Genomic DNA, 27,829 nt, shown 5'->3' with positions numbered 1-27,829 from the left:
TACAAAAAGTGGCGGGCACTGTCTGAGAATGCCTTCATATATATTTTTCGTAAATTTTCTTAGTTTAAATAATAGAGGGAAATGAATTAAAGCATATAAATATATAATTAACACCATTATTTATATATATATATTAATAGTCTTAATAAATAATGAATTATTTTGTATATTTTATTATTTAAAATTTTTTTTATGGACTTACGTTTCTAAATAACAGTTTTTTTTTACAATTATCTAATTTAACGCTTACAAGTTTAGTAAAGAATAAAATTCGCTATAATTTATAACTAAATAAGATCTACATTTTCAAAAATCATTTATAAAATTGATTTTAAAAAAAAACTTTTCGGTTTAGATAAAAAAAAATGATAATAAATAAATGGGTTAAAATGATTCCTGTTTATAATTTTTAATTTATCACTCATAAATTAATATTTATTTACAATTATTAATTCAGAGTACCGATTAACATAAATAAATATATTTTTAACAATGATAAAAATAATTAACAATCAATAAACAAATACATGACAAAATTTTACAATCGCTATGATATTCTGTAACAATTATTTTTTTCTTTTCACCACCTTGATAATTTTATTTAAATGACAAACAATTTTATTATTTCCCGGGCTTTTTTTTTAATTTTTAGACCCCTTTTGTAAGAAAAAAATTTTATATTTATCATAGACGAGAGAAAATCTAATTGTTTTTTTTTTATCATTCATTTCATCAGTTTATATATTTATATTTTTTATATTAATATTCATTTCTACTTAAAAATTCTAGTAAAAATAAAAATATTTATTACCGGCAAATTTAAATAAACAGTAAAGTAAAAATTTTTATCAGTTCAATTTTTATTTAAAAATAAAAATCACAACTTTGTCAATTGGCGGGAGTTTTTAAATATAAAATAAACAAACAAATTCATAACTAGAAAATATATAGTAGAGATACATTTTTATTTAAAAAGTAGTAACTAGGCCAATGACGCTTATTAATGCGCATGTTAATTTTTTCCTGCTACTCGATATATTAAATTCGATTTTATAATAACGCCTTAAATATTCATAGACTTTTAAAGATCGAAGGTTTAATTTTAATTTTAAAAATTCAGACAAAATTATAATAATTTTCCGTGAGTGTGAATGTAGCAGACATCAGAAAAATTTTAAATTAATAATTAGAGCAAATAATTAATAAACTAAAATTAAAAAAAAATGCGCATTTAAAAAATTTTTAAATTAATGAGTGCATTTTTTTCAAATATTATTTTTTAAATTATTTATTTATAATTATAAATTTTTCTGATGTCTGCTACATTGACACTCGTTAATTTTCCAAACCAGGAGTTCGATTTCGCATTAAATTTTTTTTTCTATCAAATAAATAATTATAAAGAAATAATATAAAGTAAAGTAATTAATTAAAAAAATTATATATACCTAGAGACTACTTGTAATTTGATTGTCTAGCTATGATACTTTTATATTTCCATCTATTCAAAAATATAAATAATTTTTTAATAAATAAATAAAAATAAAAATAATAATTAAGGGGTCTTTTTATACTGGTAATTTTGAAAATAATTAATAAATTACTGATTTATCGATTAGTTATTGACGTACATGTCAGTACATAGCACAAGGTGATGAAAAGTCCCGTGGAATTATTTCCTGCTTAGTTGCGAAACCTGTAAAAAAAAAAAATAAACAGCTTTCTCTATACAAATTCAATATTTTCATCCTCTACGCACGTAATTTATTATTTTTTGAACTATTTAAATTAATGTATTCTATAAAAAAAAAAAAATTGTCAAAAAAAGTGGGTATTGTATTGAAGTATAATATTTATAACACTTATAAAAATTTATATACGCGGCATACATAACAAATTAATAAATTAACAATAAAGATTTATTTTAAAATAGACATATATTTTGAGAGATCATTTAAAACCCCTACAGCATATTTTTAAAAGAGTACGATGACGACATACAAAGTCATAAAGACACGAATTATGATGCTTACCAGTTGGCTCAACATATTGCGGCTGCCGAGTGTTATTCGTCTTCAGTATCACCGTCGCTACTGTATTCTTGTTGAACTACTGGTCTTACAAATGGTGCATTATTCATTTGACTGTAAAAAAATAATAAATCTTTATGATTAATATTGTAAATATGTAAGTAAATTAATAAATAATTGTCGTTAGCCTGAGTAAAAAAGGACACGAAGGTTGGGGGTGTAGGTTGTGTGGGAGTGATTAGAAATGTTGGAGCACTCGGTAAGATGTGAGTGCGAGATGACGTGTAAAGAATGAGCTGAGTGACAGAATGATGAAATAAATGATAGGAAAGGGGTCCGAGGTCTGATTTTTTTGATTTTTTTTTTCAGAGTAGCTTCGTTATTTAAATTTTTAAAATTAGTGACATTATTAAGCATCAATCCAAGAATGTTCTGCTAAATTTTCATAAAAAAATATTGAAAAATAAGCCAGTGGTAGTGGGGAGAGACGAGTCACCTCAAAAAAAAAGTCTATACCGTAGGCAGGATAACTCATGTCTGCCTCATTTGAACTCAAAAAACCAAAACGATTTCTTTAGTGCATAAGTGTATTTTGGATTTGAACCAAGGAATAAACAAAATATTCACATTTGAATTTTTGATAAAGGTGCAATCGAAAAACTCTGATTTTTCCCAAAAATTATTCCTTTTGTTTAATTAAAAAATAAGTAGTAATTGAAAAAAAAAATCCTTCGTTCAGATCTAAGATAAACTTATGTACTGAAGAAATCTCTTTAGTTATTGAATTTCAGATGAGGCAGTCATGAGTTATCCTGCCTATGGCATAGAGACTTTTATTGAGGTGACTCGTCTCTCCCCACCACCACTGGCTTATTTTTAAATATTTTTTTATGAAAATTTAGCAGAATATTCTTGGATTGATGCGTAATAATGTCAAAAATTTTAAGAATTTTCCCTTTCCCTTCTTAAGTTCCAATGCAGGTCATCATGAAAACTCTAGTGTGTAACTCAGGAGAAAACAGGATTTCAGACTGCAGATGACTCGTCTCTCCCCATTACCACTGGCTTATTTTTCAAAATTTTGTTAAGAAAATTTAGCAGAATATTTTTGAAATGATGCTTAATAATGTCAGAAATTTTAATAATATTAATAACGAAGCTACTCTTTCTTCCCTTAATGAGTTGAAAGGAGATGTGGATAAGGATTATGTGGTCTCCTTACGGAAAATTTAAAGTATAACTAAAGATCGTTTAGTAGCGAGAGCTTACACTAATCGACGATAATGATTGAGCCATTCTTCCAACATCTGGGCAACAAGAAGTGGCCTTTTGTGTAATTTTTGTTGGGCTACAAGAATACCACCCTCTGTAGTACAAACATCAAGCCATTGTTTCAATATTGTTTCTTCTCTACCAATTTCTTCGGGAGTTAAAAAATGAATTGGTAATAATTTACGTTCTCTATCCATTAAAGGCATAAAAGTTGTTTGCATTTGAATTTGTAATTGTTGCTGCATTGGACTGTTTCCACCTCCAACTCCAACGCTGCCATGAGACGGCAATGATGACAATCTTGAAGATGCATATGGTTCTATTGGTACGAGAGCTGTAAAATGCCCACGTGTGTAACCTAGTGCTATTGGCGAGCGAATACAAAAAGAAGGTTCCCACAGTAAAGGTAAATATACTCCTTCGAATCTTGCGTATCCTAAAAAACAAGTAAATAAATACAATGCTGCAGGTGTCATATTGACGTATAACTTTTTTTTTACCAAATGATGTCCTTTCTTTTTAATTATTAAATTTTTTCCTGCGCTCTTATGGTTCCCTTAAAGACGGATGTAAAAATCCACGAAAAAAATTTATACTCATTAATTTTTAAACTTTTTAAGGGGGATAGCCACTGAAATTTCAAAAAAAAAATATGTATCTAAAGTTTTATATGAAAATTCCGAATATTTTTCAAGTTATAGTCATTTTTGTGACAGCGCGTCAACTGACCGCTGCATCGACTAAAAACTTTAAACGCGTTTTTCTCGAAACTACTTCATTTGAACTGGTGGCATCTGTAATTTGCATAAATATCAACCGATTCGCAACTTTTTTTTTTTGCCGTATTCGTCTATTCAGTAGCTATAGTTGCACATAGGGGATTTTGAAAATTTTGATTTTTACGATTTTTTAGGGCTGTTTGAATCCAAAAAAATGAGAAAAAATAACGAAAAAATTTTTAATATGTCGCCATTTTTTTTCAAATTCAAATTTTCAAAATCCCCCATGTGCAACGATAACCACATGCATACAGATTACAACGCCGTTTGGTTTTTTTGTTTCTGATAATCCGTTTTTGAGTTAGAGATGACACCGTGGTGGGCGAAATTTTTTTGTTGCTCCACAAAAATGCTTATAACTTTGTAACAACATGATATTTTTTAATGAAAATTTAGGAGAATTATCTTCAATGTATACTTTAGTAAACAAAAAAAACCCGATCCCCAAATTTCTTTATTATTCCAGTCAAAAAAATTCCCGAAAATCACCTATTTTTTCGATCCTCACAGTGGCTATCCCTCTTAATAAAAGTCCATGACTTGAATAAAAAAAAAAAATTTTTTTTCAGTCTTATGGCTTCCGAATTATCCCGGGAACCATAAGGTCGTAAAAAAAATTCAAATTTCTAGATAAAAAATACATCGTTTGGCAAAAAAAAAAATTTACATGCCCTTGTGTCTTTACAATGACATCTCGGTCATCTGTAACTTGACACAGTATCAACAAATTATTTATACTGTACCTATATCTTCTCCCCGAAAACTCTTTACATATTTAACTCCATAAACAATAATAGGCCTTCTTAAAATATGGGCAAGAGTAAAAACATGCAATTGTTCCAATGCACTTCCTGGCTGTGCAGCAGTAGCTAATAAATTTTCCCAGTCATCCTGCCATTGAGCTTCCTCTAGAGTAAAATCCAACATTCTTGATGCTTGAGATGCTTCGTATTGTCGCCATCGAGGGTAAAAACTAATGGTATTAAATAAATTTAATTTTATTTAAATATTACTTTATTATAAATAAATAAAAATAAATAAAATAAACGTACTATTGACCAGCTTGTTGTAGTGAATCAGCAAGCGCTCGTCTGAGAGTATTATCGCGATCGAAAACACCCCAGGTTGCTTGCATTACAGAGTCTAATAAGCAGTCGCCAGCAGAACGATTCCACAAAGCGTGTAAACGACTGCCCAATCGCTCAGTTATTTCTAATGACCAATTAAGAGCTGGTGGTTCACCATCACTTCCTTCTAACTGTTGCTGAGCTTCCCGATCCAGCAATTCTTCAAGCATTTGTTCTTGGACAGAACTTGGAAGATCTTCGACCTGACAAATAAATGAATAAATAAATAAATAATGCTCATAAAAATTTATTTACACAAATAAAATTAAGTATTACCTCGGCAGGTAGCGCAAATGTTGCCATGTCTGTTACAAAATAACAGGAAAGTGAACCTTTACGTAAACGAATACTATTTGCAACATGTCTACGTATCTGAGCAGCTAAATCTGGAGCAACATAACTCGGTACTCTTTTGATACCAGAACCAGAGCCTTCTATTTGTGATAATAATGTTGCTAAAATATCTTCACGTTGAAATCTGGGTAATTAATAATTTAATTATCATCAATTTATCAACAGAGTTACGTAGAGAGGAAGGAGGAGAGACAAGACGGGGTACGCAAGGAAATATTAAATTTTCGGGGACTCAATTTTTTTTTTTTAATGATATTCGAAGTGAAGAGAAAAATTTTCACCTGCGGTTAAAAAAAAATTTCATTTTTCGCGGGCAATCTGAAGTTATTTGACACTGGGAGTTCGTTATTGTAAATTGAAAAAAAGAAATAAAATTGTCTTCATACTATTTTTTACAAAATAAAATTTTTCGAAAACTTTAAAAAAAATCGGTCTATCGGTTGACCCTGCGGGCCAGCCCCAAAACTTCCCGCTGTTTTCGAGCTCGTTGAGCTCGAAAACACTATTGTGAATACATTTTCGAGCTCTTCGAGCTCGCAAATACTATTTTAGGCCATTGTTTTGTAAAAAACCATTTTTTAGCATTTCTTTCTCCCATGATATCTCGCGAAGGAATTAACCGATTTTGATGGTTGAGGCGGCAATCGACGCGTTTTATCAAGTTCTAAAGCTGATCAAATTTTGAATTCGATTTATCGAGTCGTTTTTGAGATATTTCAAAAAAAATAAGAATAATTTTTTTTTGTAATTCTTTCGACAACGGTTTCTCTTGAACGAATGAACCGATTTTTATGGTTGAGGTGGCATTCGACGCGGCTTATAAAGCTCTAGAGCCCAGTCCATTTTGGAATCAATCCATCGAGCACATTAAAAGTTATCAAAAAAAACATTTTTGAAAAAATTTTATTTTTGGAATATCTCTGAACGAGCCCTACCGATCAAGCTCAATTTTCTTACAGCTTCAAGATATTGACAAGCCGCGTCGAATGACACCTCAAAGTTCAAAATCGGTTCATCCGTTCAAAAGATACAGGTATTTACATACGTCCGTACGTACATACACTCGGACATCATCTTGAAATTAGTCAGAATAGCTTCCTACACACAAAAAAAAATTCTCGGCTGAAGGCCAATATTCTTGATTCAAGAAAAATTTTTTGGAGACTTAAATTTTCTCAGATAAAGTAGAAATCTTCTCCAACCAAGACGAATTCTCTTGGCTCAAGAAAATCTTGACTTGGTTCCCGAAAACGTTTGTCTTCAAAAATATTTTCTTGACTCAAGATATCTGTTTTTTCTGTGTAGGACCTCAAAATGTCGACATCTGATGAAAATTCGATTTTCGTAAATCAGACCGAAACCAATCACCTCCCGAATTTTTGAAAATTTACAATTTTCTTAGCGGGAAGTTAAAAAATGAAAATAATGTTAAATACCCCAGTTGTCCCTCCCCGACCTATTATTAAAAACAACCAGAATACCTGATGGCCAAATGGACAAGAGTATGTCCAACATCAAAGGCACTATTTCTGTTAAGTAATGAAACTTCGGAATGGGTCAATTGACGAGCTGGATCTCCACCACTTGCTAAATATGCTTCTACCGGTGGATTGTCACCTTCAACAATACCAAGACAAGCATTCAACCAACACCAATCAGTATGACGTCTAAGTTGTTTAAGTCTGCCTTCATAATCACAATCATTAGGATTTTGATTAATCGGCAAAGAATCATTTCTAGGATCAAATCGATGTGAACTTCTACAATAAAATACAAATAAATAAATAAGTATACAATAATAAATATATATTAATAAATAATAAACTTGCCGTTTAGCCATAGCTGAATTCTCATCTCGCTGAGCCTGATGAATAAACGGCTGAGGAGGCGAAGGTAAACCTCTTTGATTATGATCCTTCTCAGGACTCGGTAGTATCAGACAAGAATTTGAAGATTTATCTTTTTTATCCCGTTCTTTTAAGAACCCGCACATAACACATTTACTAGCTTTCGGCCAATTTTCATAAGTACAAACAAGACAGGACCATTTATCAATATTTGTATTTGTTAGTGTCGATATATTCTGTCCAGAGTTGGGTGGAGGTGTCGGCGACGGTTGGGGCGGCGGCGGATCACTTAATCTCAACGGTGCTAAATGTTCGTGCAAATTTGAAGCTGAATATACTTGTTGATTTATATTAACTGGTTTTTTACTATTACACTGGATACAACGTATTGCATTATTATAATTAAGATAAGTGCATAATTCACATGACCAATTACCACCAGAAGGTACATTTTGACTATGAATATTTTGTAAACTAAAATTACATAAATCCGTTGATGAACTCAATGGTACTGGACCAGACGCGTCATTTGATCCGGATCTCTGTGGATTTTGATCACGTAACCTGTAGATGTCTTCTCCTAACAGGGGTTTTGAACCTCTGCACATCGTGCATTTCAACGACGACGGCCAGTTTTCATAAGTACAATATTCGCATATCCATTTTGAATGCGATTCTTTTATCTGACTACTCATTATTATTGAAAAACAGTCTGGAATTATGGATAAATATAAATATTATAAAACAATAACATGTTTATATTTATAATTTAAAAAAAGGAAAAATTTTATGTCATATTTTGAGTTATTTTATAGTATGTATTTTAGGGTGGTCGGGAAAAATAAATTTTTCAAATAAAAAGAACACGTGCCTCAGGACGATCATTCATTTTTCGATACAATCGCGGTTTTTTTTAAATATCTCATGAAATATGCAGATTAAAGAAAAAAGTCATAGGAACAATTTTTTAGGAAATTAAATTCTTGACAAAAAAGGTCATGTTGATTTTTTTTATAAAATGTGTATTTACAAAGATATTTTGAAAAAACATTTGTAATCCTTAAAACGTTCAATTCACAAGATCTAAAAAAAGTTTTTTTAAAATATCTTCGTAAATACACATCTTACAAAAAAAATGAACAAGACTTTTTTTGTCAAGAATTTAATTCCCTACAAAATTGTTCCTTAGACTTTTTCCTTTAGTCTGCATATTTCATAAGATATTTCAAAAAAACATTTCTAATCCTTGAAACGCTCAATTCATAAGATCTAAAAAAAGTTTTTTAAAAATATCTTCGTAAATACACATCTTACAAAAAAAATGAACATGACCTTTCTTGTCAAAAATTTAATTCTCTACAAAATTGTTCCTATGATTGTTTCCATTAGTCTGCATATTTCATAAGATATTTTGAAAAAACATTTGTAATCCTTAAAACGCTCAATTCATAAGATCTAAAAAAAGTTTTTTTAAAATATCATCGTAAATACACATCTTACAAAAAAAATGAACATGACCTTTTTTGTCAAGAATTTAATTCCCTACAAAATTGTTCCTATGATTTTTTCCTTTAATCTGCATATTTCATGAGATATTTAAAAAAACCCGCGATTGTATCGGAAAATGAATGATCGTCCTCAGCTTGTTCTTTTTATTTAAAAGAAGAAACCAAATTCTCGGTATTTTTTGATACTGAAATAGAAATAAAATAAAAAAACTATCAGTAGCTAATTAAAATGTTAAAATTACCTTCAATTAATTATATTAACTCTTTAATAACCTATTTAAAATATAGTATTATTTTATAATAACCAAGATCTTGTCATATTATAAACATTTCAATAATTATCAACAACAATACTACCAATTAATTATTTATAATGTATATTTTTATCTGAAAAATAAATAATATTATTAATATTTTTAAAAAATAATTATTTATTTAATTATTGTCAGTTCTCTTACCTGAAAACTATGTACTGAAACTGACGAATTAATGATACAGAGAGAAAACGTTGAGCCAAATATTTATTTTTATCACGTATAGCATTTGAGGTGATAGGTTAGAGTTGATAAAAATTATAAATAATTCCACAGTCCTATTGTCAAGTTTAAACTTATATCGAATTATTTAAAACTAACTTTCAGTATTAATAATATGGAAGATTGTATCTGTAATAAGTACCCCGAGTTTTAAATTAATGATGCATCAGTATTAAAAAAAAAAACCACCTCCACTAAACTATCAATCGATAATTCATGACAATAAAAAATTTATTTATCAGTTTTAATAAAAGGTAATTATTTTTTTTTTAAATTAAATTTCACCAGTTATTTAAATCACAAATACCAGCAGCATGTATGGGAGAATAAATAAATTGTATACATATACATGTACATATATATGTATATATGTGTATATGTATATATTTTATTTAAATAAAGTTCTTAAAGTTTATACTAAATAATAAAACCATAAAACTTTTATTTACAAGTCTCTGCACTGTTATTACGCTTAATTAAAACTGTCTTTACACAATTACCCTCATACATAATAATATTTATTTAGATTTTTTGATAAAAACTCAAGCTTTGATAAGTCCACATAGTATGGAAAGTGGATTTTGACAGTCATTCGCAAACAGAATCAGTCTTACCAACTTTTATCATCAGAGAATTCATTTTACTTTTTTTTTTACTATTTTTATTTTTACAATAAACATCATCAGCAAAAATTAGTGTGAATGTAACTGACAGTTGACATTTTATTAGATTCTAGAGTTTAAATTTAAAAATTATTATTTTAAATAAATAATAAGTACGAGCGTTTTTTTAAATTTCGTTATTTTTATTTATTTACTTCAAATTTATAAATCGTCTCATGTCTGCTGCATTTCCACTGATTTTGTGAGTAATTTAGTTGACAGGTGGGAATTTTTCAAATTTTAAATAAATAAATAAAATTTAAGTGAATAAAAATTAAAAAATTCGTATTTTAAATAAAAAATCAGTACGCGCTTTTTTTTTAAATTTCGTTATTTTTATTTTATTATCTAAAATTTATAATCGTCTCATGTCTGCTGCATTTCCACTGATTTTGTGAGTAATTTAGTTGACAGGTGGGAATTTTTCAAATTTTAAATAAATAAATAAAATGTAAGTGAATAAAAATTTTAAAATTCGTATTTTAAATAAAAAATCAGTATGCGCTTTTTTTAAAAATTTCGTTATTTTTATTTATTTATTCAAAATTTATAATCGTCTCATGTCTGCTGCATTTCCACTGATTTTATGAGTAAAGTATCTGACAGGTGGGAATATTTTTAATTTTTGAATAAATAAATAAATTGTAAGTGAATAAAAATTAAAAAATTCAAATTTAAATGAATGGAAAATCAGTGCGCGGATTTTTTAAAACAACTTTTATTTATTTATTTTAAATTTACTGTCATGTCTGCTACATTGACACTCGTGCACCAAAAACATTAAACAGTTTTTTTGAATTTTATCTTTTAAATAAACAATAATTATTTTAAAGTCATAAACTTATAATTTGAATTTAAAAGTTGGCAAATTAAAATTTTGTTTACAAAAAATTGATATTTATTTAACCAACGAGTGACCAAGTCCTTGTAATTTATTTTGTCAACAATATAATTATTTAATGACTGATAATATGATAGTACGATTGAACAGGTTCACTTTCTAAACAATACCACTTAATTTTTATTGTCAAGATCGTTTATTATGTAATACTCTAAATCGTCGTCACATCACCTTGAAAATAAATAAGTTGACCTTTTCCTTCATTCAGATATTCATCTGCTAAAATAAAAATATACGTAACATACATTGTTATATATTTATAAATATATACTGGTAATATTTATTTACTTTTACTACAATGTCCTTGATTAGTTTGCTCAATAAATTATTTTATTTCATATTTTAAGAATATGATTTATGTTATTGTTGTATGTAACTATTTAATCGATGAAAAATGAATACTGTCTATGTCTGGCATTTATATATATGTATATATAACATATTTATTATTTACATTTAGGCTCTAAGCCAAGTTAACTTTTATTTCATTAAATAATTTTCAGTAATTATTTTATGTATGCGAGTTTTAAATTCTTTTACTTGAGTAAAATAATTTTTTTTTATTTTTCTTCAGTGATAAATTTTTTTAAAAAATTTAAAGTCAATTAAATTTTGGATGTTAATTTTTTATTTTAATTTTGTAAACATTAAAATTTTTTATTTTAACTGTCATTAATAATAAATAATATTGGGAGAATGTAAGTGAAAGTGACAGGCAAATGACAGTTGTTTCATTTTTAAATGAACACTTGATATTTAAAAAAAAATTAATGCATGTGAAGAATTTTTATAAATTTTTCTATGAGTGTGAATGTAGCAGACATCAGACAAATTTTAAATTATTAATAAATAGAGTAAATAATTAATAAAATTAAATTTAAACAAAATGCACATTTGAAAAATTCAAAAATTAGTAAGTGCATTTTTTACAAACATTTTTTTAAAAATTATTTACTCTGTTTATTTATAATTTTAAACTTGTCTGATGTCTGCTACATTCACACTCATATTTTTCTGTACGTATCTCAAAATATTTTTTAAATTTAAATATATAATTTATCCCTACCCAAGTAGCACAGAGTCAACTTTAAGTATCTTTTAAAAGGACAAGACAATTTTTTTTTTGTCTCTGTCATCTTTTTTGGTATGAATACGACATGCAAATGATGGTTCCGGAGACAGAGACTTGTCAATTGAAAAGTCGTTTAGATTACTTATTTTACCACTAATTGTAATTTACTTTTTGTCGTCACTTGTGTTAAGTCTTTTGAGTAGGTATTTTTTCGGTGACATAAATTCCTGATCGTTTTGTCAACGATATCTTATAGATATCACAAAGGCAAGTGTGCAACTTGGGTATGAAAAAAACCCATGGTGGATTACATGGGAATCCATATAGAAAAGTATGGATGTATTCCTGGTGGAAATTTTTCGGATTTTTCTCTGAGTAACTCTGAAAATTACGAAAAATTTCCATCAAGGATGTAAGAATCCATTGGAATTAATGTGGGAGTGTATGGATTTATATAAGAATCCATGTAGCAAATGGGTATCTGGATTCCCATAGGAAATTTGATACCTGGATTCTTATGTAGGAATTTGACATAAGAAATTTGATAGCTGGATTCCCATGTAGGAAACTTATATCAGAACTTGAATACATAGATTTCTTTGTGGGAAATTTATATAGAAATCTAGAGTATCTGGATTTCTATGTCTGCAGTCTATTGATACGAATGTATATGAACAAAAAACATAAATATTTCTATAGGAAACCAAATGGGAATCCATCGAAAAACGCCGAAAAATAAACTTATGATATTTATATATTTAAAATCTCTCCTCAAATTTTTATCTCTCCTAATCATAAATAAATATATTTTCTTAGTAATTAAAAAAAAATTTAAGTCAGACGAGTGGTTACAAAAGTTTTTTATTGTATAATTAAAAATGTTTGGTTACAGAAATTTTATAAAAAAAAACTAAAAAAAACTATTACTTATTTTTTTTACATAAACGATTAAAATTATAAAATCAAAAGGAAATTTCCTATTTAATTAAACGTTTTACAGGCTTATAGGGTAGAGGTGCCGTTTTTGGCGACTTTAGAGCCAGTTTTGGGCACTTGAAAAATTAAAATAAATAATTTTAAAAATACGCAACGACATAATTAATTTTTAAAATTTCTTCAGAGATATTTTTATCCCACTGTTAAAATGGAAATTTTATTTTACACTTTTTCGTTGATTAAAATAAAGTATCAAATGTCCAAAAATGGAGCAGGCCACAAATGGTACCTCTACTCTATAGTAAATTAATACACAAAATGCCCTCCGTCATGACATACTGGAATAGGATTTATCAAAATCAGTAAACGGCTGTCGATTTTGTAGATAATCGATATCCTGAATAATTATTATTCAAGTTTATTTATAAAATCTTGAGTACTATTTTTGAAATATATTATATATTATAAACATAATAAATTTACGTATATATACTCAAAGTTTTGCTTGCAACGTATTGTCAAAATGGAAAAAAGACTGAGCCAGATCAACATAATTTCCCGGTGGACGTTGCGACACTATTTTTTCAAGCTCGCTTATTATAAATGACAGTTTATTTTTATCGCAATTATAAATACGGGGTTTACCGTCCGTTGAAGTTATTGCTCCGTATGATGATAAACTAACTAATGTCGATGTGTATAAATCTAATGATAAAGTATACGGATGATTAATAAAACTCTCTCCTTGAAATAATAAAATTTCCGTACGTTTTTGGCATTCTTTCATTATCTCTTGGTCTGATAAATCCCCCATTGTTTTATCCCACTGTAATAAATATATAAATATACATAAATATAAATAAAAAATAATTTTGCAACAAATATACGTACCTGAAGTAAAACAATACAAGTTACGTATATTGCAGAAACAAAAGGTAACAGAAGATTGTTCAGTAACATTCTTAAATTATTATTGCAATCAAAAGTCAATTGATTATTATAAACTATATAACATTTTTCATTTATTAAAAATGATAATTCTTTTCTAAATTCGTCGATTATCATTTCGCGATCATTATTATCCGGTAGTGCAAATTCAGTAGTTAATAATGATCGTAATAAAACGTATTGTTCTTCGGCTATTTCTGAAAATAAAATTCATTATTAATTTAAAATAAAATAATTTTAATTAGCAGCCTGCGATTCTCAAAAAGTTTGATAATCAAGGGCATTCTCGGACAGTACCCGCGAATTTTTTAAAATATTGAATTACTTTCTACTGTTATCGCGTATTAAATGGTGACACGCTTAGATATCCGTGGACAAAATATCCGCAAAAAAATAATGATCCTGAAGTTAGCAAATAATTAAAAATTTTCGGATTTAGTTTCAACAAATAAATTACAAAAAACTAAAAATATGCACTTGCAGCAAATTTAAAAAACTACAGGTGCAATTTTTTTCAATATTTTTTTTTTAATAATTTGCCGTCTGAAATAAAATCCAAAAATTATTAGACGTCTGCTAACTTCAGTATCATAAAAAATATCCATCAGACAAAATATCAGTAAATAAATTTAATTGATTAAATATTCGTTGATAAATTATTCGTAGATATTTTATTACACACACAAAAAATTGGTGAAAAAAGGATGGACAGTAAATTATAAAAAAAAAAAATTTGCAAAAATTGCACCTGTAGTTTTTTAAATTTTCTACAAGTGCATTTTTTCAGTTTTTTTTTTTTTTTTTCAAATTTAATTGTTTAAAATAAAATCCTAAAATTTTTAATTGTCTGCTAACTTCAGGATCGTGAAAAAAGGGCGCTATCTTTCACACCATTTTATGATGAGTGTGAATGTAGCAGACATCAGACAAATTTAAAATTATAAATAAATAGAGTAAATAATTTTTAAAAAAATATTTACAAAAAATGCACTCATTAATTTTCAAATTTTATACATGCGCATTTTTTTTTTATTTTTAAAATTGATTATTTACTCCATTTATTAATAATTTAAAATTTGTCTGTCTGCTACATTCACGCTCATCATTTTATGTGTGGGTATATTTTTGTAATCGCAAACACACAAAATTCGTGAAAAAGAGCGCTATGTTTCACACCTATTTATGTATGTATCATATGTATTTTCGCATCAAGTATTTAATGAATTAAATGATAAATGTTTATAAAATATGATTTTAATAACTTTCTTCTACTGTTATTTTAACTATGAAAATTTTCATCTGATGAATTCATATCTTTAGTATGTTCATTTTCAGGATATTCTGTCCGTAGATATTTTATTCATCGGATATTATTTCGTATATTGTATGACAAGAGATGAAACAAAACGATTTCAGAGCAGAGTGAAGTTGGCTGACATCGACCGCAGTCTGAAATCCTGTTTCATCCTGAGTATAATAAAAATATAATTATTTTTACCTTGAGATAAATTATCACTATTTATTGATAATACAGCAATAGATAGTTTTGTAAATATTGCAAATATAGGATTGACATAAATAGCAAGATTTATTGTTGGAACGGCTATTGACATTGTTCGTTCGTCAAGTGTGTGACCTTTGACACGAATTGTTTTGTTTGATTTAATTTCCCGTTGGGAGCCGTGGATTATTAGCATACCATTGCTATCAAAGCCCAGTAAATTTCTATGTGTGTTCAATGACTCTTTTATTTCATCCTTTTCTGATCTTCTTATACTGTCTTCTTCCAGGCTGCAACCAATTAATTAAATAAATTAATAAATACTCATGTAATTTTAATTTATAATAATGACAAATGTGTTCTCATCCGTTATAAAATTTATATTGATTTCAATAATTGTATAATCATAGAACGTAAAATCAATATGCGCTTGCAATTTTTTTTGCTGTTGTCTAATTCTAGTTCTCGTTTTTTTTTTCCCGTAATTAATACAAAAAAATACAGTTTACAATATAATTAAAAAAAAAAATGAAGACCTTTAGCACAAAATTCAAATATATGTGTAATTATTTTTAAAAAATCGAACTAATCATTACATTAAAAACTTTTGAGCCGCAAAAAGGCACAGATTCAAGTCAAAATCTTTCTAATGGTACCAAATTAAACCATCAGACGTCTTCTGATAGAACGCTGGCACACAGAAATTAAGGAAAAAAATTTTTTTCTCAGAAACGAGCCCTGAGTATAAATTTTCAATCGATTTTCTATAGAATTTCTTAGACGATGATTCCGAGGAAAATTAAGACGGGGTTTGGAGGCCTCGGGGTATCAGACAAATCTTAAATTTTAAATTTTCATGGCGGGAAGTTTAAAAAAAACCTGATCGTTAATTAAATTTACCTTAATAAAATAATAATAATAAATGACATACTTTTCAGGCGATGGATAAACAGATGATCCCAGTGACTGTGTGATTAATTTTTTCAACCAACAATAGTCTTGCAGCAAGACATCAAAGGTGTAAGGATTACCAGGATGAGAATGAATTCTCTCATTAACAAGAACAGCAATTAAATTAATGGGCATAAAAACAGTATGTTCTTTCTGGCTGTCAATAATAGCATAGGCAATATTTTTCACTATTTCAGACGGTACTTTTGAATTTGGATATAAGGCACTTATTTTCCTAGATGATACGTCCATAAATTTAGCTGCTGATATTGGCGGGGAAATGTGAAAATAAACGTGACCATGGGCCTGTTGTTCACGTAATATTGATAGTGATTTGAAAAGCCCTGTCGTTGTTTCAGCTGGTTTTGGCACTCCCAGTAATTCATAAGAGAATAATGATTCTTCTAATGGTTTATCATAACTTATTGATACTGGTATAAATAAAATGTCAGGAATTCTTCCTTGAAATAATGATTCCAGTATCATTCCCAGTAATCCTGTTGAAAAAAAAGTTTATATTTATTAAATTGTACTGAGATTTAAAAAATAAATTTTAGCAAAATCTTCATGTCTATTTTATAATTTGAATTTTCAAATTTCGTAGGCTAAAATATTTTTAAAAAATTTCATTTGACTCCTAGTTGATGACTGTAAGTAATTTCTTTTAAATTTAATATCTCAATTAAGGTTTTAACTTTTTTGTAAAATTAATCATTAAAATTTGAATACGCTTATGAATGTTGTCTTTGAAAATTTTTAAAAACCGGGGGAAACTTTCTGAGAATGCCCTTAACTACATCAGCATTCGCTCCTACATTCCCTGATAATAATATTTATATAATTTAATTAATGTAACTGGACCCAAGTCCTCCTATTGCGAGATCATCCCCATCTTCCGACCCAGATGACACTCTTAGCCGAAAAATACAATCGAGTGAGGACTAAGATTGACATTAACTGGAGGTACAATCAAAATTCCTCATTGCGCGTGGTATCTAACCACAGCCACCTCGAGTCCTACCTCTCTTGGGCCAAACACTACTCCCATCTCAGGAAATAAAGAGACTCTGGTCGCAGTGAGCTTGGAAATGCCCCCGTGGTACCAGACTTCCAGCTCTGGTCAACATACTTGCGTAGGATTAGTGGTGGGGTGCAACTTCTTCCCATACCCTGTGTAAAGGGCTTCCTTCACTTGTTTCTTTCGGGTTCTCAACAAGCAATTATCCGCTTATTCATCCCCTAATAAATTTTCCACTTTCCCCAATCAAGAGACACTCTAATTATTCAAGCCAAATCACAGTAGGAAGGAGTTCGGGGGAATAATATTTATATAAAAAAGATAACTTACCAAATTTAGGTGCAATACTTTTTTGGCTACGACTCCTAGTTCCTTCAATAAAAAATTCAATAGCACGATCGCTATGTTCAACTAGTGAAGCAACATAAGCTTTGAAAGTTTCTTTGTACAATAAATCAGATGAAAAGCTGCGTCTCATATAAAATGCTCCTGTTTTTCTCAATATTTCCCCGACGATATTCATACGGTAAAAGTCCATCCCACTTGCAATATTTGGTATTGCCATATCATAGTTAAATAATAAGTATGACATCAATATAAAATCTAAATAACTCCGATGTGATGGCACATAAACATACTGCACATCTGAATACATCATTTGGCCTTTAATGTCTAATAAATACTTGACGTTTACACGAAAACTCTGCAGTATACGTTTCAATACTTTGACAACGACGATTGCTGCAACATTTAATTTCATTATTTTTTTTATTTATTTATTTATTTATTATGCCAATCGGCACTATACATCATCTTAACATAGTTAGTTATAATATAATATATAATATATGAGATAATAGGGCTACATTGTTATGCAATATTGAATTTAACTGTGTGTGAAAGAGAATAGAGAAGATTGGTTGCTTGAAAGTTACAGTATGTGAGCAGCTAGTATTTTAATAATCGTTTTCTAATGCAAGAGCGAAAATTCTGGTATGACTCCTTGAAAAAGTTGACATCACTATGCAGAGAGTTGACTTGATTGCATATCCTGTTCTTAGGTCCATTTATCACATAGTTTTTGTTGGATTTTAAAGGTAATTAAAAATAGTAATTAGTAGGGACAAGATTTTTGCCTTAATTTTTAAATTAATGGTTCAAATGTTTGATATTACAGCGAAAATATTGGTTTTATAAAAAAACTTTTCAAACAAAAGTTATAGGAAATTTAATTTTCTAAAAAAAATGTCTCTTATGATTTTTTTATACGATCAATGTTTTCACCGTAATTCAAAAATTAAGATTTTCATAATTACAAAAATTTGAATCATTCATTATGAATCTTAATTTGGTAATTACGGTAAAAATCTTGGCTGTATAAAAAAATTTTTTAAACAAAAGTTGTAGGAAATTTCATTTTCTAAAAAAAATGTCTCTTATGATTTTTTTATACGATCAATATTTTCACCGTAATTCAAAAATTAAGATTCATAATGAATGATTCAAAATTTTGTTAATTATGAAAATCTTAATTTTGAAATTACGGCTTTCTTATTGGTCCTAATAAAAAATGATAAGAGATATTTTGTTTAGAAAATTAAATTTCCTACAACTTTTGCTTGAAAAATTTTTTTATACGACTAATATTTTTGCCGTTATATCAAAAATTTGACCGCATTAATTATTAATTATTATTTTTAAATTAAAGCAAAAAATCTGGCCCTAGTAATTAATTTTTACTATTGCATTACATCAGTATTTTTTTCAAATAATGAAACATTGTAATTTATTTGACAAAATTAACATCTAATGAATAAGAATAATTGTAATTTAATATTCTTCCGGATTCCCGGGCAGTATTACAAGGCCAATTTATAAGGGTATACATAAATAATAATAGTAATCCATTTAATGGTATTAGAGCTTAACTATAGACTGTAGAGAAGAATAAAATTAAATATACGCCGTATTGATCATAGTAAAGAACTAAATTTAATTAAAACAAACAGGCATTGCCATATTTAAAAGAAACCGTTAGACTTTTTGCTGCACGTAACAAAAAAAAACTTTTAAAATTACTGTTTGAAATAGTAATCGAGTCAGGAGATATTGGAAATACAGTTAATAATTTCTTCATGATTTGAATGATAATTTTTAGGATACACAGAAAAAAACATCTTTCTTTAGTCAATAAATTATTTTTATTTAACTCAGGAAGATATTTTTGTATCAAGAATGGAAAAATTACAGTTTCAAGTATCAGCAAAGTCCATGCATCTGAAGATTAGAACGTTCTCGAGGAATAAAAATGAAAAGTAAAGAATCTACTGGATGTAGATTTTGGAAATGTTTCGTATAAGTGCTAGTATGTCAACCGTGAATTGCAATCGGCCCTAATTATTCCTCAAGTCACTTTTAACCAGTAAAATTACATAAATTTTTTTCATTTTCGTTGAGTGAAAAACGTTACGATCTTCAGGTACATCAAAGTCCCTCTACTTAAAAACTGTAAAAATTACAAGACAGCAATTGGTACAGTTTCAAACTATAATATCAAGTTTTTTATATCATGGCCATGTTTTTGTACAACAAACTGTAATTTTTTTACTGCTCGTTTTTCCGTGCAGATATTGACTATAAATTAAATAATTTTAATTTAAATTATGGGTGACCGGTGAAAATATTTAATGGAAAATTTACAACTGTTAAAATACAATAAAAAAAATTTACGATATTGCTGGCGGACTTTCTCGGTTATTATAAATCGTATCTGCGGTAATTTTTTTGTTGAGTGTAAATGTAGCAGACATACGAAAATTTTTTAATTACATAAAAAAAATTAAATAATTAAATGATCCTGAAGTTAGCAGACATTTAAAAATTTTTGAGTTTTCGTATTTCAACAAATCAATTGCAAAAAAATAAAATAAAAATATGCACATGCAGAAAATTTAAAAAACTACAGGTGCAATTTTTTGAAATATGTTTTTTTTGTTTTATCGTCTAAAAAAAAATCCAAAAATTATTAGACGTCTGCTAAGTTCAGTATCATATAATTGAAACAATAAAATTTAAAAAATGCATGTACTGAATTTTGAACTTTCTAAGCATGCATTTTTTTATTTTTCTTTTACAAACCGTCAGATGTCCGCTGACTTTACAATCATTTTTTTTTGGAGTAAAAAAAAAACTAAACAGGAAAAATCATGAGGAAAATTTACTCTGAAACTGATAAATAAAATAATGAATAAAAATAAATAAAAAATATTACCCAGCCAGCGGAATGTCGGTAGATGATGTCTGCTAGCAACTTCTTCCAGTATATTTCTGGCTTCTCGTACAATAACAGATTTATCAACATTCTGTGTCTCCGCCAAAGACTCAATTACATTCAGAACCTTAGGGTGCTTTAGTGTAAATTCAATCGCTTGATTTCTGGACCAGTTGTGTTCTGATGACAAATAATGGGGTACAATGATATCCATATAACGCGAAGCCCACAAAATATCTGAAGACTTCCGTCGTTCTGTCAATAAATCGAAGTAATTCGATGATTTTTCCATGATTGTTAATTAATAAATAAATATATCAAATTATTATTATTATTATTAAATATGTCCTTTTATCGTTTGAAAGTTTTTACCAGCAGTTTAATAAAGAACTGATGGATTCAAGTTAAAATTTTAAAAACTATGTAGATATTATTCCATAACAAAGTCCAACGGTCTCTCAATTTCCAATGCAAATTAAATACAAGTTTGTATTTAATTAAAATTCGATCATCGATATTATTTAAGCGATCTTTTGACATTATTTTTTTTTACATTATATTTATACTTTTAACCACAACTTTACTCATTTAAATATTTTATGTCCAGCATGTCAATTAATACTTTTTTTTAAAACATTTTCTTAAATTTAATTATTAATTTATTAATTAATTAATTAATTATAATAATATAATACTTGTTAACAATATATATTTATATTAATTAATATAAATTATATTTATAATACTGTTTTTTAAATTTTTAAATATTTTAATTTTTGACACTTCACATATTTGGTAAACAATTTCACTATTAATTATTTACCGCACGATTACATGCCTGCATATAAATCGAATTTATTATTATGATTGATATAATTTTTGTGAGTATAATTATTTGACAATTGACACTAGAGACACTGAAAGCTAAATAATTTCTAAATATCGATACGGTAGTTCATATAAATGCCGGTATCTATGTATATATATATATATATAAATATGTAATGATTATGTAACAAATATCTGCGACGTTCCTTAATAATTTAATGTATCAATTAATATACAAATAGTAAACAATAAATATATTTGTAACAATTAATGGTTGAAAAAAAAATTTTATGATGACGGAATAAATTATTTAAAAATTCCCGAGGGTTTTTTTAAATTTTTGAATGTGAAATTTAATAGACACTTTTGCTAACTTTTTTCTATTGTCTATTTCTATAAACGTGGCATGGGAAAGTTTTTTTTTTATCCATAGAAAAGTTTTTTTATGTTATTTTTCTAAGGCCAATCAGAGTCGTCCTTAAAATTTTAATTAACGGCGGGAAAAATTTTGTTATTAAATTTGAATTGTTTGTTATTTAAATTTTGTGGAAAAATAAAATTAATTTATTAATAAATAATTTATTTATAAATTTTAATTTTTTTTTTTAAATTTACTGTCATGTAAAAATTTTAATCTGTCTTCTGATTCGTCAGATGTCAGATTCCTAAGAGTGCATTTACATCAACGATTAAAATTTTTTTATTTTGCAAAAATTATAAATGATTATTTATTTATTTGTAAAAATTTATATTTATTTATATATATTTATTTGTCATATAATTAATTTTATAATTTGTAAATTTAAAATCTACTTAAATAATACCGCGAAAAATGTAAAATTTGAAAAATTGTAAATCTGCCTTTTTCTAACCTATCATTTATATTTCGCATGAAAATAAAGGGACTAAATATTCCTAGAAATATATTGATTTTATAAAAAATAATTTATATGAAAAACCCTAAATAATATATATATACTTACACATGATGTTTAAGATTATGGAGAATTAATAGTTCATTAAATAAACATTCCGGCATTTTTATTTATAAAACTACCAGCATGTGAGTAAATAATTCAAAATATATGAGTATAAATATATAGATATAATATTATTATTATTTTTCATTATATAGTTTACAGCAGTGAGGATTATCTATACAAATATATACTAATTTCTAAACAATAATAAATATGAGGCGTTTAGACTCCAAGGAGAATTGGGGTGCTGATAAACTTGAAGCTGAATTACAAGCAGCGCGAGATGGATTACGCGAATTAGATCGCGATATCCGTAAAATATTGGGCCGGGATTTGCCAGACACGGAAAATGGATTAAACCAACAATCTGTGAGGTAACTTAATCTTATATATTTTTTTTACAATCGTTATTGACATTTTTTACACCACCTTGGTCGTACATTGAATGTATGTAAGTAAAAATATGTATCGTAGTAATGAAAACTAAAGCTGTTGGTTGCTAAGTAAGAATTTTTAATTCAAAATATCAGCCCTCAGGTTAACAAGTTATAGATTTTTTAAATGATGCTGAAGTTAGCAGACGTCTGACAGTTTTTGAATTTTTTTAAAAACGATCAACTATAAAAAAAAATATTTTGAAAAATTGCACCTATAGTTCATTAAATTTCCTACATGTGTATATTTTTAGTTTTTTTCTTTTGTAATTTATTGGTTGAAAAAAAAATCCGAAAATTTGTAACTGTCTGCTAACTTCAGGATCGTTTTTTTAAACAGAAATTTATAATGCAAAAAAATTTATTAATTTTAATGATACTGCAGTTAGCTGACGTCTGATAATTTTTGAATTAAAAAAAAATGATAAATTATAAAAAATAAAAATATTTAAATAATTCCACCTGTAGATTTTTTTATTTTCTACATGTGAATATTTTTAGTTTTTTTTTGCAATTGATTTGCTGAGAAAAAAATCTTAAAATTGTTAATTATGTCTGATAACTTCGGGATCACGAAATTTGAAATGAAAATTTTTAAATTTCAAGTATTTTTTAGTCGCTAATATTAAATTTTATAATTTATAAGTTTATTTGTCATCAGTAGGGCCAAGATTTTTGCTTTAATTTAAAAATAATAATTAATGGTGTGAACTTTTTGATATTACGGCAAAAATATTGACCGTATAAAAAAATTTTTGAAGCAATAGTTGTAGGAAATTTAATTTTCTAAAAAAAATGTCTCTTATAATTTTTTCTTAGGTCCAATAAGAAAGCCGTAATTTCAAAATTAAGATTTTCATAATTAACAAAATTTTGAATCATTCATTATGAATCTTAATTTTTGAATTACGGTGAAAATATTGATCATATAAAAAAATGGTAAGAGAGATTTTTTTTAGAAAATTAAAGTTCCTACAACTTTTGTTTGAAAACTTTTATGGTAAAACAAATATTTTCGCGGCAATATCAAATATTTGAATAATTAATTTAAAAATTAAGGCAAAAATCTTGTCCCTAGTCATCAGTAAGTAAAAGTACAGACTGAATTATATATAAGCAAGTATGTGTCATTAATATCAAATACCTACTGTATCGATAATTAAAAATTTATGTAAATTTATTATGATTTTTATTGATACTGCCAAGTAAATTTATTTAATATTTAGTTTTTTAAAATAAAACTAATTTGTAAGATTTTATACTGCGTCAAATTAAAGTTTTTCTTGTGAGCAAAATAAATTAAAATTATTTATAAATTTTTTTGTTAAGGGTCGGACAAAAAAGAATAGTTCAAGATGATCGTAAAAGAAATGTAACAGATTACACAAGCAATAATGATCATCATCATTCAAGTGGTGGTAAACGCAGTCGTTGGCAGTCACAGTCATTATCATCACCACCGGCATCAACTCCCGGTGAACCTAAAACAGTTTTCAGTCGGTTGAGTGCACGCGTACCCTCAACAGCAGATGACAGTGATAATGATGATGACAATCCTATGAAACCAGCAGTATCGTCACGTGTAATAGCAACTCCACGTGAAATACCGTCACGGCAAGAAGTTATCAGACGTGAACGTGTTGATGAACGCAGTCGGCAAAGGAATAAACGTATGTTTGGTGCCTTGTTGGGCACTTTGCAAAAATTTCGTCAAGAAGAAACTAAACTGAAAGCTAAAGTAAATGATATTTACATTTTATTTAAAATAAATTTATTGTCTTAATGTTTAAAGTTAATTAAATAATTAAAAATATATTTTTACAGGAAGATAAAAAGGCAGAAGTTGAAGCACGTGTTGAGGAGGCCAAGAGACGTGAAAAAGAAGAACTTAAACGGGAACGACAGCAATTATTTTTGTCACGAAAGCGGCAATTGGCTGAAGTTAAAGCACTGGAATCAAAATTAGCTCGCAGTAAGCAATTTCAAATTTGGAAAAATGCTCAGTTGCCGTTGGCGTCTTTCATTAAAACACAAGCAACACCTGCTATTTATTATCTGCCCAAGCGAAAGCATCCAAAGACTGATACTTTGCTTGAACAATGCGCTAAAGAACTTCACGGTATGTTTTATTATTTTTACAGGTCGCTAGTAAATTTTTTTTCCTCTTATACTCAACTTTTATTAAGGAAAAAGACCCAGTGGCTGATCAGGAAACTAGTACTCGTATAATTTTTTTTTTAATTGCTAATCATACTGTAGACTTATTCTAGAGCTTGAACATTGAAAAAAAAATTTATGTTGAAAATACGTCTACGAAACGATTGGCAGTAAAAAAATTTTACGCCCTTTTGATTTTAAACTCAGCGAATAAAGCCAAAAGGGCGCATAAAAATATAAGTCCTGTTGGGATTAATAACGCGATATATTTTGTAAATATAGATATACAAATGCATGAGTAATCGGGTACTCGGTCTTCTGTCTTATTCTTTATTAATTTTTTATGATACTGAAAGTAGCCGACGTCTAACAATTTTTGGATTTTTTTTAAACAATTAATTATAAAAAAAAAACATTTGAAGAAATTGCGCCTGTAGAAAATTTAAAAAACTACAGGTGCGAATTTTTCAAATTTTTTCAAATTTTTTTTTTTTTTCAAATTTACCGTCTAAAATAAAATCCAAAAATTATTAGACGTCTGCTAGCTTCAGTATCATAGTATTCATTGATCAGTGATCACTATCATTACATTACTTGTCGTTTCTCAATTTATACAGTTAATTATTTTCCTTGTAATGACCAATAATATAAATCTTTAAAAAATCGGCAACATCACACAAATATTAGTTTTGTATATGATAACATTGTCACGCTGTACAGAGATAATTTTTATCTTAGAACAAGTTGTAAAGTTATTTTTATCTAACGAAAAAAAAAATATATATACATATTAAAATAAATAAAAATGTAATGTGATGGTGGGCTCGAAATATATGCAGACATATGAGCGTGAGTATAAAGATAAATGTGCAGTAAATTTGTAGAGAGTGCATATAAAGTGAAAACAGAAATTTAAACGATTTTAATTTTGTATATAAGTGAGACAACTCGGGTAAAAAATTTTTTTTTATCGTCTCGTTTATAAATAATTTTCTTCATTAAGCAAAAATACGGGAGAAAAATATGACGTTTTTTTTTAAATATAAATTATCTTGATAATTTTTTTTTACAGCGGAAGTTGAACGGAGAGAAAAATCACTGGCAGAAGAAATAGAAGCGATCGAGTCTCAAATAAATGCGAACAAACAGAATCAAAGTATCGATAAGTCCGAGGGCATGGAAATAAATGAGATACAAATAATGGAAGACGGTGAAGAAAACCGCGACCCTAATCCTGAAATAAAAGACAAAGTAAATGATAACGAAAGTTCGCCAGTTGGAATAAAAAGTGAATTCCAAGTTGATACCAATGAGGATAATTTAAAAAATGACCATATCGAAGTAACTAAAACTAAAAAAATTGATGAGAGTAATGAAGATGAAGATAAAGTGAATAAAAATTATGGTTAAAATATATTATTTTTCTAATAACTGTATATATTTAATAAATATAGTAAAAATAGAAAAAAAAAATAATGTATTATAAAATTTAAATTGAACAATTACTTTTAAAATTTTATTCTTTGATAAAATTGTTCGAAAATTAATTTTTAAAAATTTGAATAAAAAAATAATAATTTGAGGCATCGTCCAAGTAAATTTTATATTCGTTTTTAACAATACGATAATACAGCTGAAAAAATATTAAGTTACAGAATGTTATTTATTTATTGTTAAAAATTCCTAGCCGCTATCCCTGTATTTTGTTGCCGCTTCACCACCAAAGCGTTTCATTAATGCAACAGACTAGATCCATTTGTCTGAGCATTTTCTCTTCTCTGTTAATCTCCAGACCGGTTGCTATTTGAGATGCAGCGTCGGCGACAGGACTATGTATGACCATAACTCAGAGCTCGACTCGCGAAACAGACCGTCGGCAGAATAGTATGAGGATGTATGACTTAACTCACCAAAATTAACGCTGTTTAATGTCAACGAATATGTAGAAATTTCAGCCAGAAGATTTATCTTAGCTTACAGTAGTAACTGATCAGCTTAGCCAAGAATTAAACTTGTAAAGCTCAATACAAATTAGTGGACAAACTGGATTAAATATGTAACAAGTTTTATCTTTGTTAACATGTTTGACAATTTAAATCTCTGGTAATTTAATGACGAGTTAATTAGTTATTGGACACTTGTTTTTTATCGGTAATATGAATTAAGGGAGGGTCAAAACGGGGAACTTAGTATAGGGAAGTATGAAGTTTTCGGGAACTCAAATATATTTTTTTTAGTGGTACGGCTGCCCAATTTAAAAATTCAGTACACAGTTTAAAATTTTGTGTTCTTATATATAAAAATTCGGTGTGCCGTCAACTGATCCCAACAATTCTATACCACGACAAATGATTTCTACAAATTGATCCCACTGACATCTGATCCCATCAACAATTGATCGTCAATTGATTTTTATCAACAACTAATTTACGAAATTTTACTTTTTATATTTACAACAGTGAATTTTAATTACTCATGTCATAGTAATTAATTAATAATTGATTATTTTATGAATTTGTCTGTGGGATCAATTATTGTGTGATTACTTGTCGGGGATCAGTTGTCATGGAACCTAAAAATTCAATGGTTAAATATTTTGTGTCAATTATTTTACACGGTCAAGTGTAAATTTAATTTTAATATTTGTGGCCACTGCTCCACTTTTGGACATTTAACCCTTTATTTTAATTAATGAAAACGTGTAAAATGATATTTTG

General features: G+C 27.7%; 3 protein-coding genes across 3 annotated transcripts; 1 reads left to right on the top strand and 2 right to left on the bottom strand.

Moving 5' to 3' along the window:
* Positions 1-340: 340 nt before the first annotated feature.
* On the bottom strand, positions 341-9,581 carry LOC130677913 (ubiquitin thioesterase trabid). The gene is made up of 10 exons (XM_057484829.1): positions 9,376-9,581; positions 9,160-9,304; positions 7,392-8,121; positions 7,044-7,322; positions 5,485-5,686; positions 5,134-5,411; positions 4,825-5,054; positions 3,300-3,738; positions 2,034-2,144; positions 341-1,696 (listed from the first exon to the last, which is right to left on the bottom strand). Exons 3-9 carry the CDS (start codon positions 8,102-8,104, stop codon positions 2,066-2,068), a joined length of 2,220 nt encoding a protein of 739 aa, XP_057340812.1. The 5' UTR covers positions 8,105-8,121; positions 9,160-9,304; positions 9,376-9,581; the 3' UTR covers positions 341-1,696; positions 2,034-2,065.
* A 3,336-nt stretch (positions 9,582-12,917) lies between these two features.
* On the bottom strand, positions 12,918-21,902 carry LOC130677914 (dihydroxyacetone phosphate acyltransferase). Its single transcript, XM_057484830.1, has 6 exons — positions 20,714-21,902; positions 17,773-18,183; positions 16,405-16,921; positions 15,471-15,763; positions 13,916-14,169; positions 12,918-13,850 (listed from the first exon to the last, which is right to left on the bottom strand). Exons 1-6 carry the CDS (start codon positions 21,003-21,005, stop codon positions 13,518-13,520), a joined length of 2,100 nt encoding a protein of 699 aa, XP_057340813.1. The 5' UTR covers positions 21,006-21,902; the 3' UTR covers positions 12,918-13,517.
* A 547-nt stretch (positions 21,903-22,449) lies between these two features.
* On the top strand, positions 22,450-26,743 carry LOC130677915 (pinin). Its single transcript, XM_057484831.1, has 5 exons — positions 22,450-22,604; positions 22,677-22,895; positions 24,285-24,693; positions 24,780-25,074; positions 26,185-26,743. Exons 2-5 carry the CDS (start codon positions 22,735-22,737, stop codon positions 26,520-26,522), a joined length of 1,203 nt encoding a protein of 400 aa, XP_057340814.1. The 5' UTR covers positions 22,450-22,604; positions 22,677-22,734; the 3' UTR covers positions 26,523-26,743.
* The last annotated feature ends 1,086 nt before the right edge of the window (positions 26,744-27,829 follow it).

Source organism: Microplitis mediator, chromosome 11 (genome assembly GCF_029852145.1).
Source record: "Microplitis mediator isolate UGA2020A chromosome 11, iyMicMedi2.1, whole genome shotgun sequence".
NCBI lineage: Eukaryota > Metazoa > Arthropoda > Insecta > Hymenoptera > Braconidae > Microplitis > Microplitis mediator.
The sequence above is the reverse complement of the archived record's forward strand: the minus strand, read 5'-3'. Positions and strand labels throughout refer to the sequence as shown.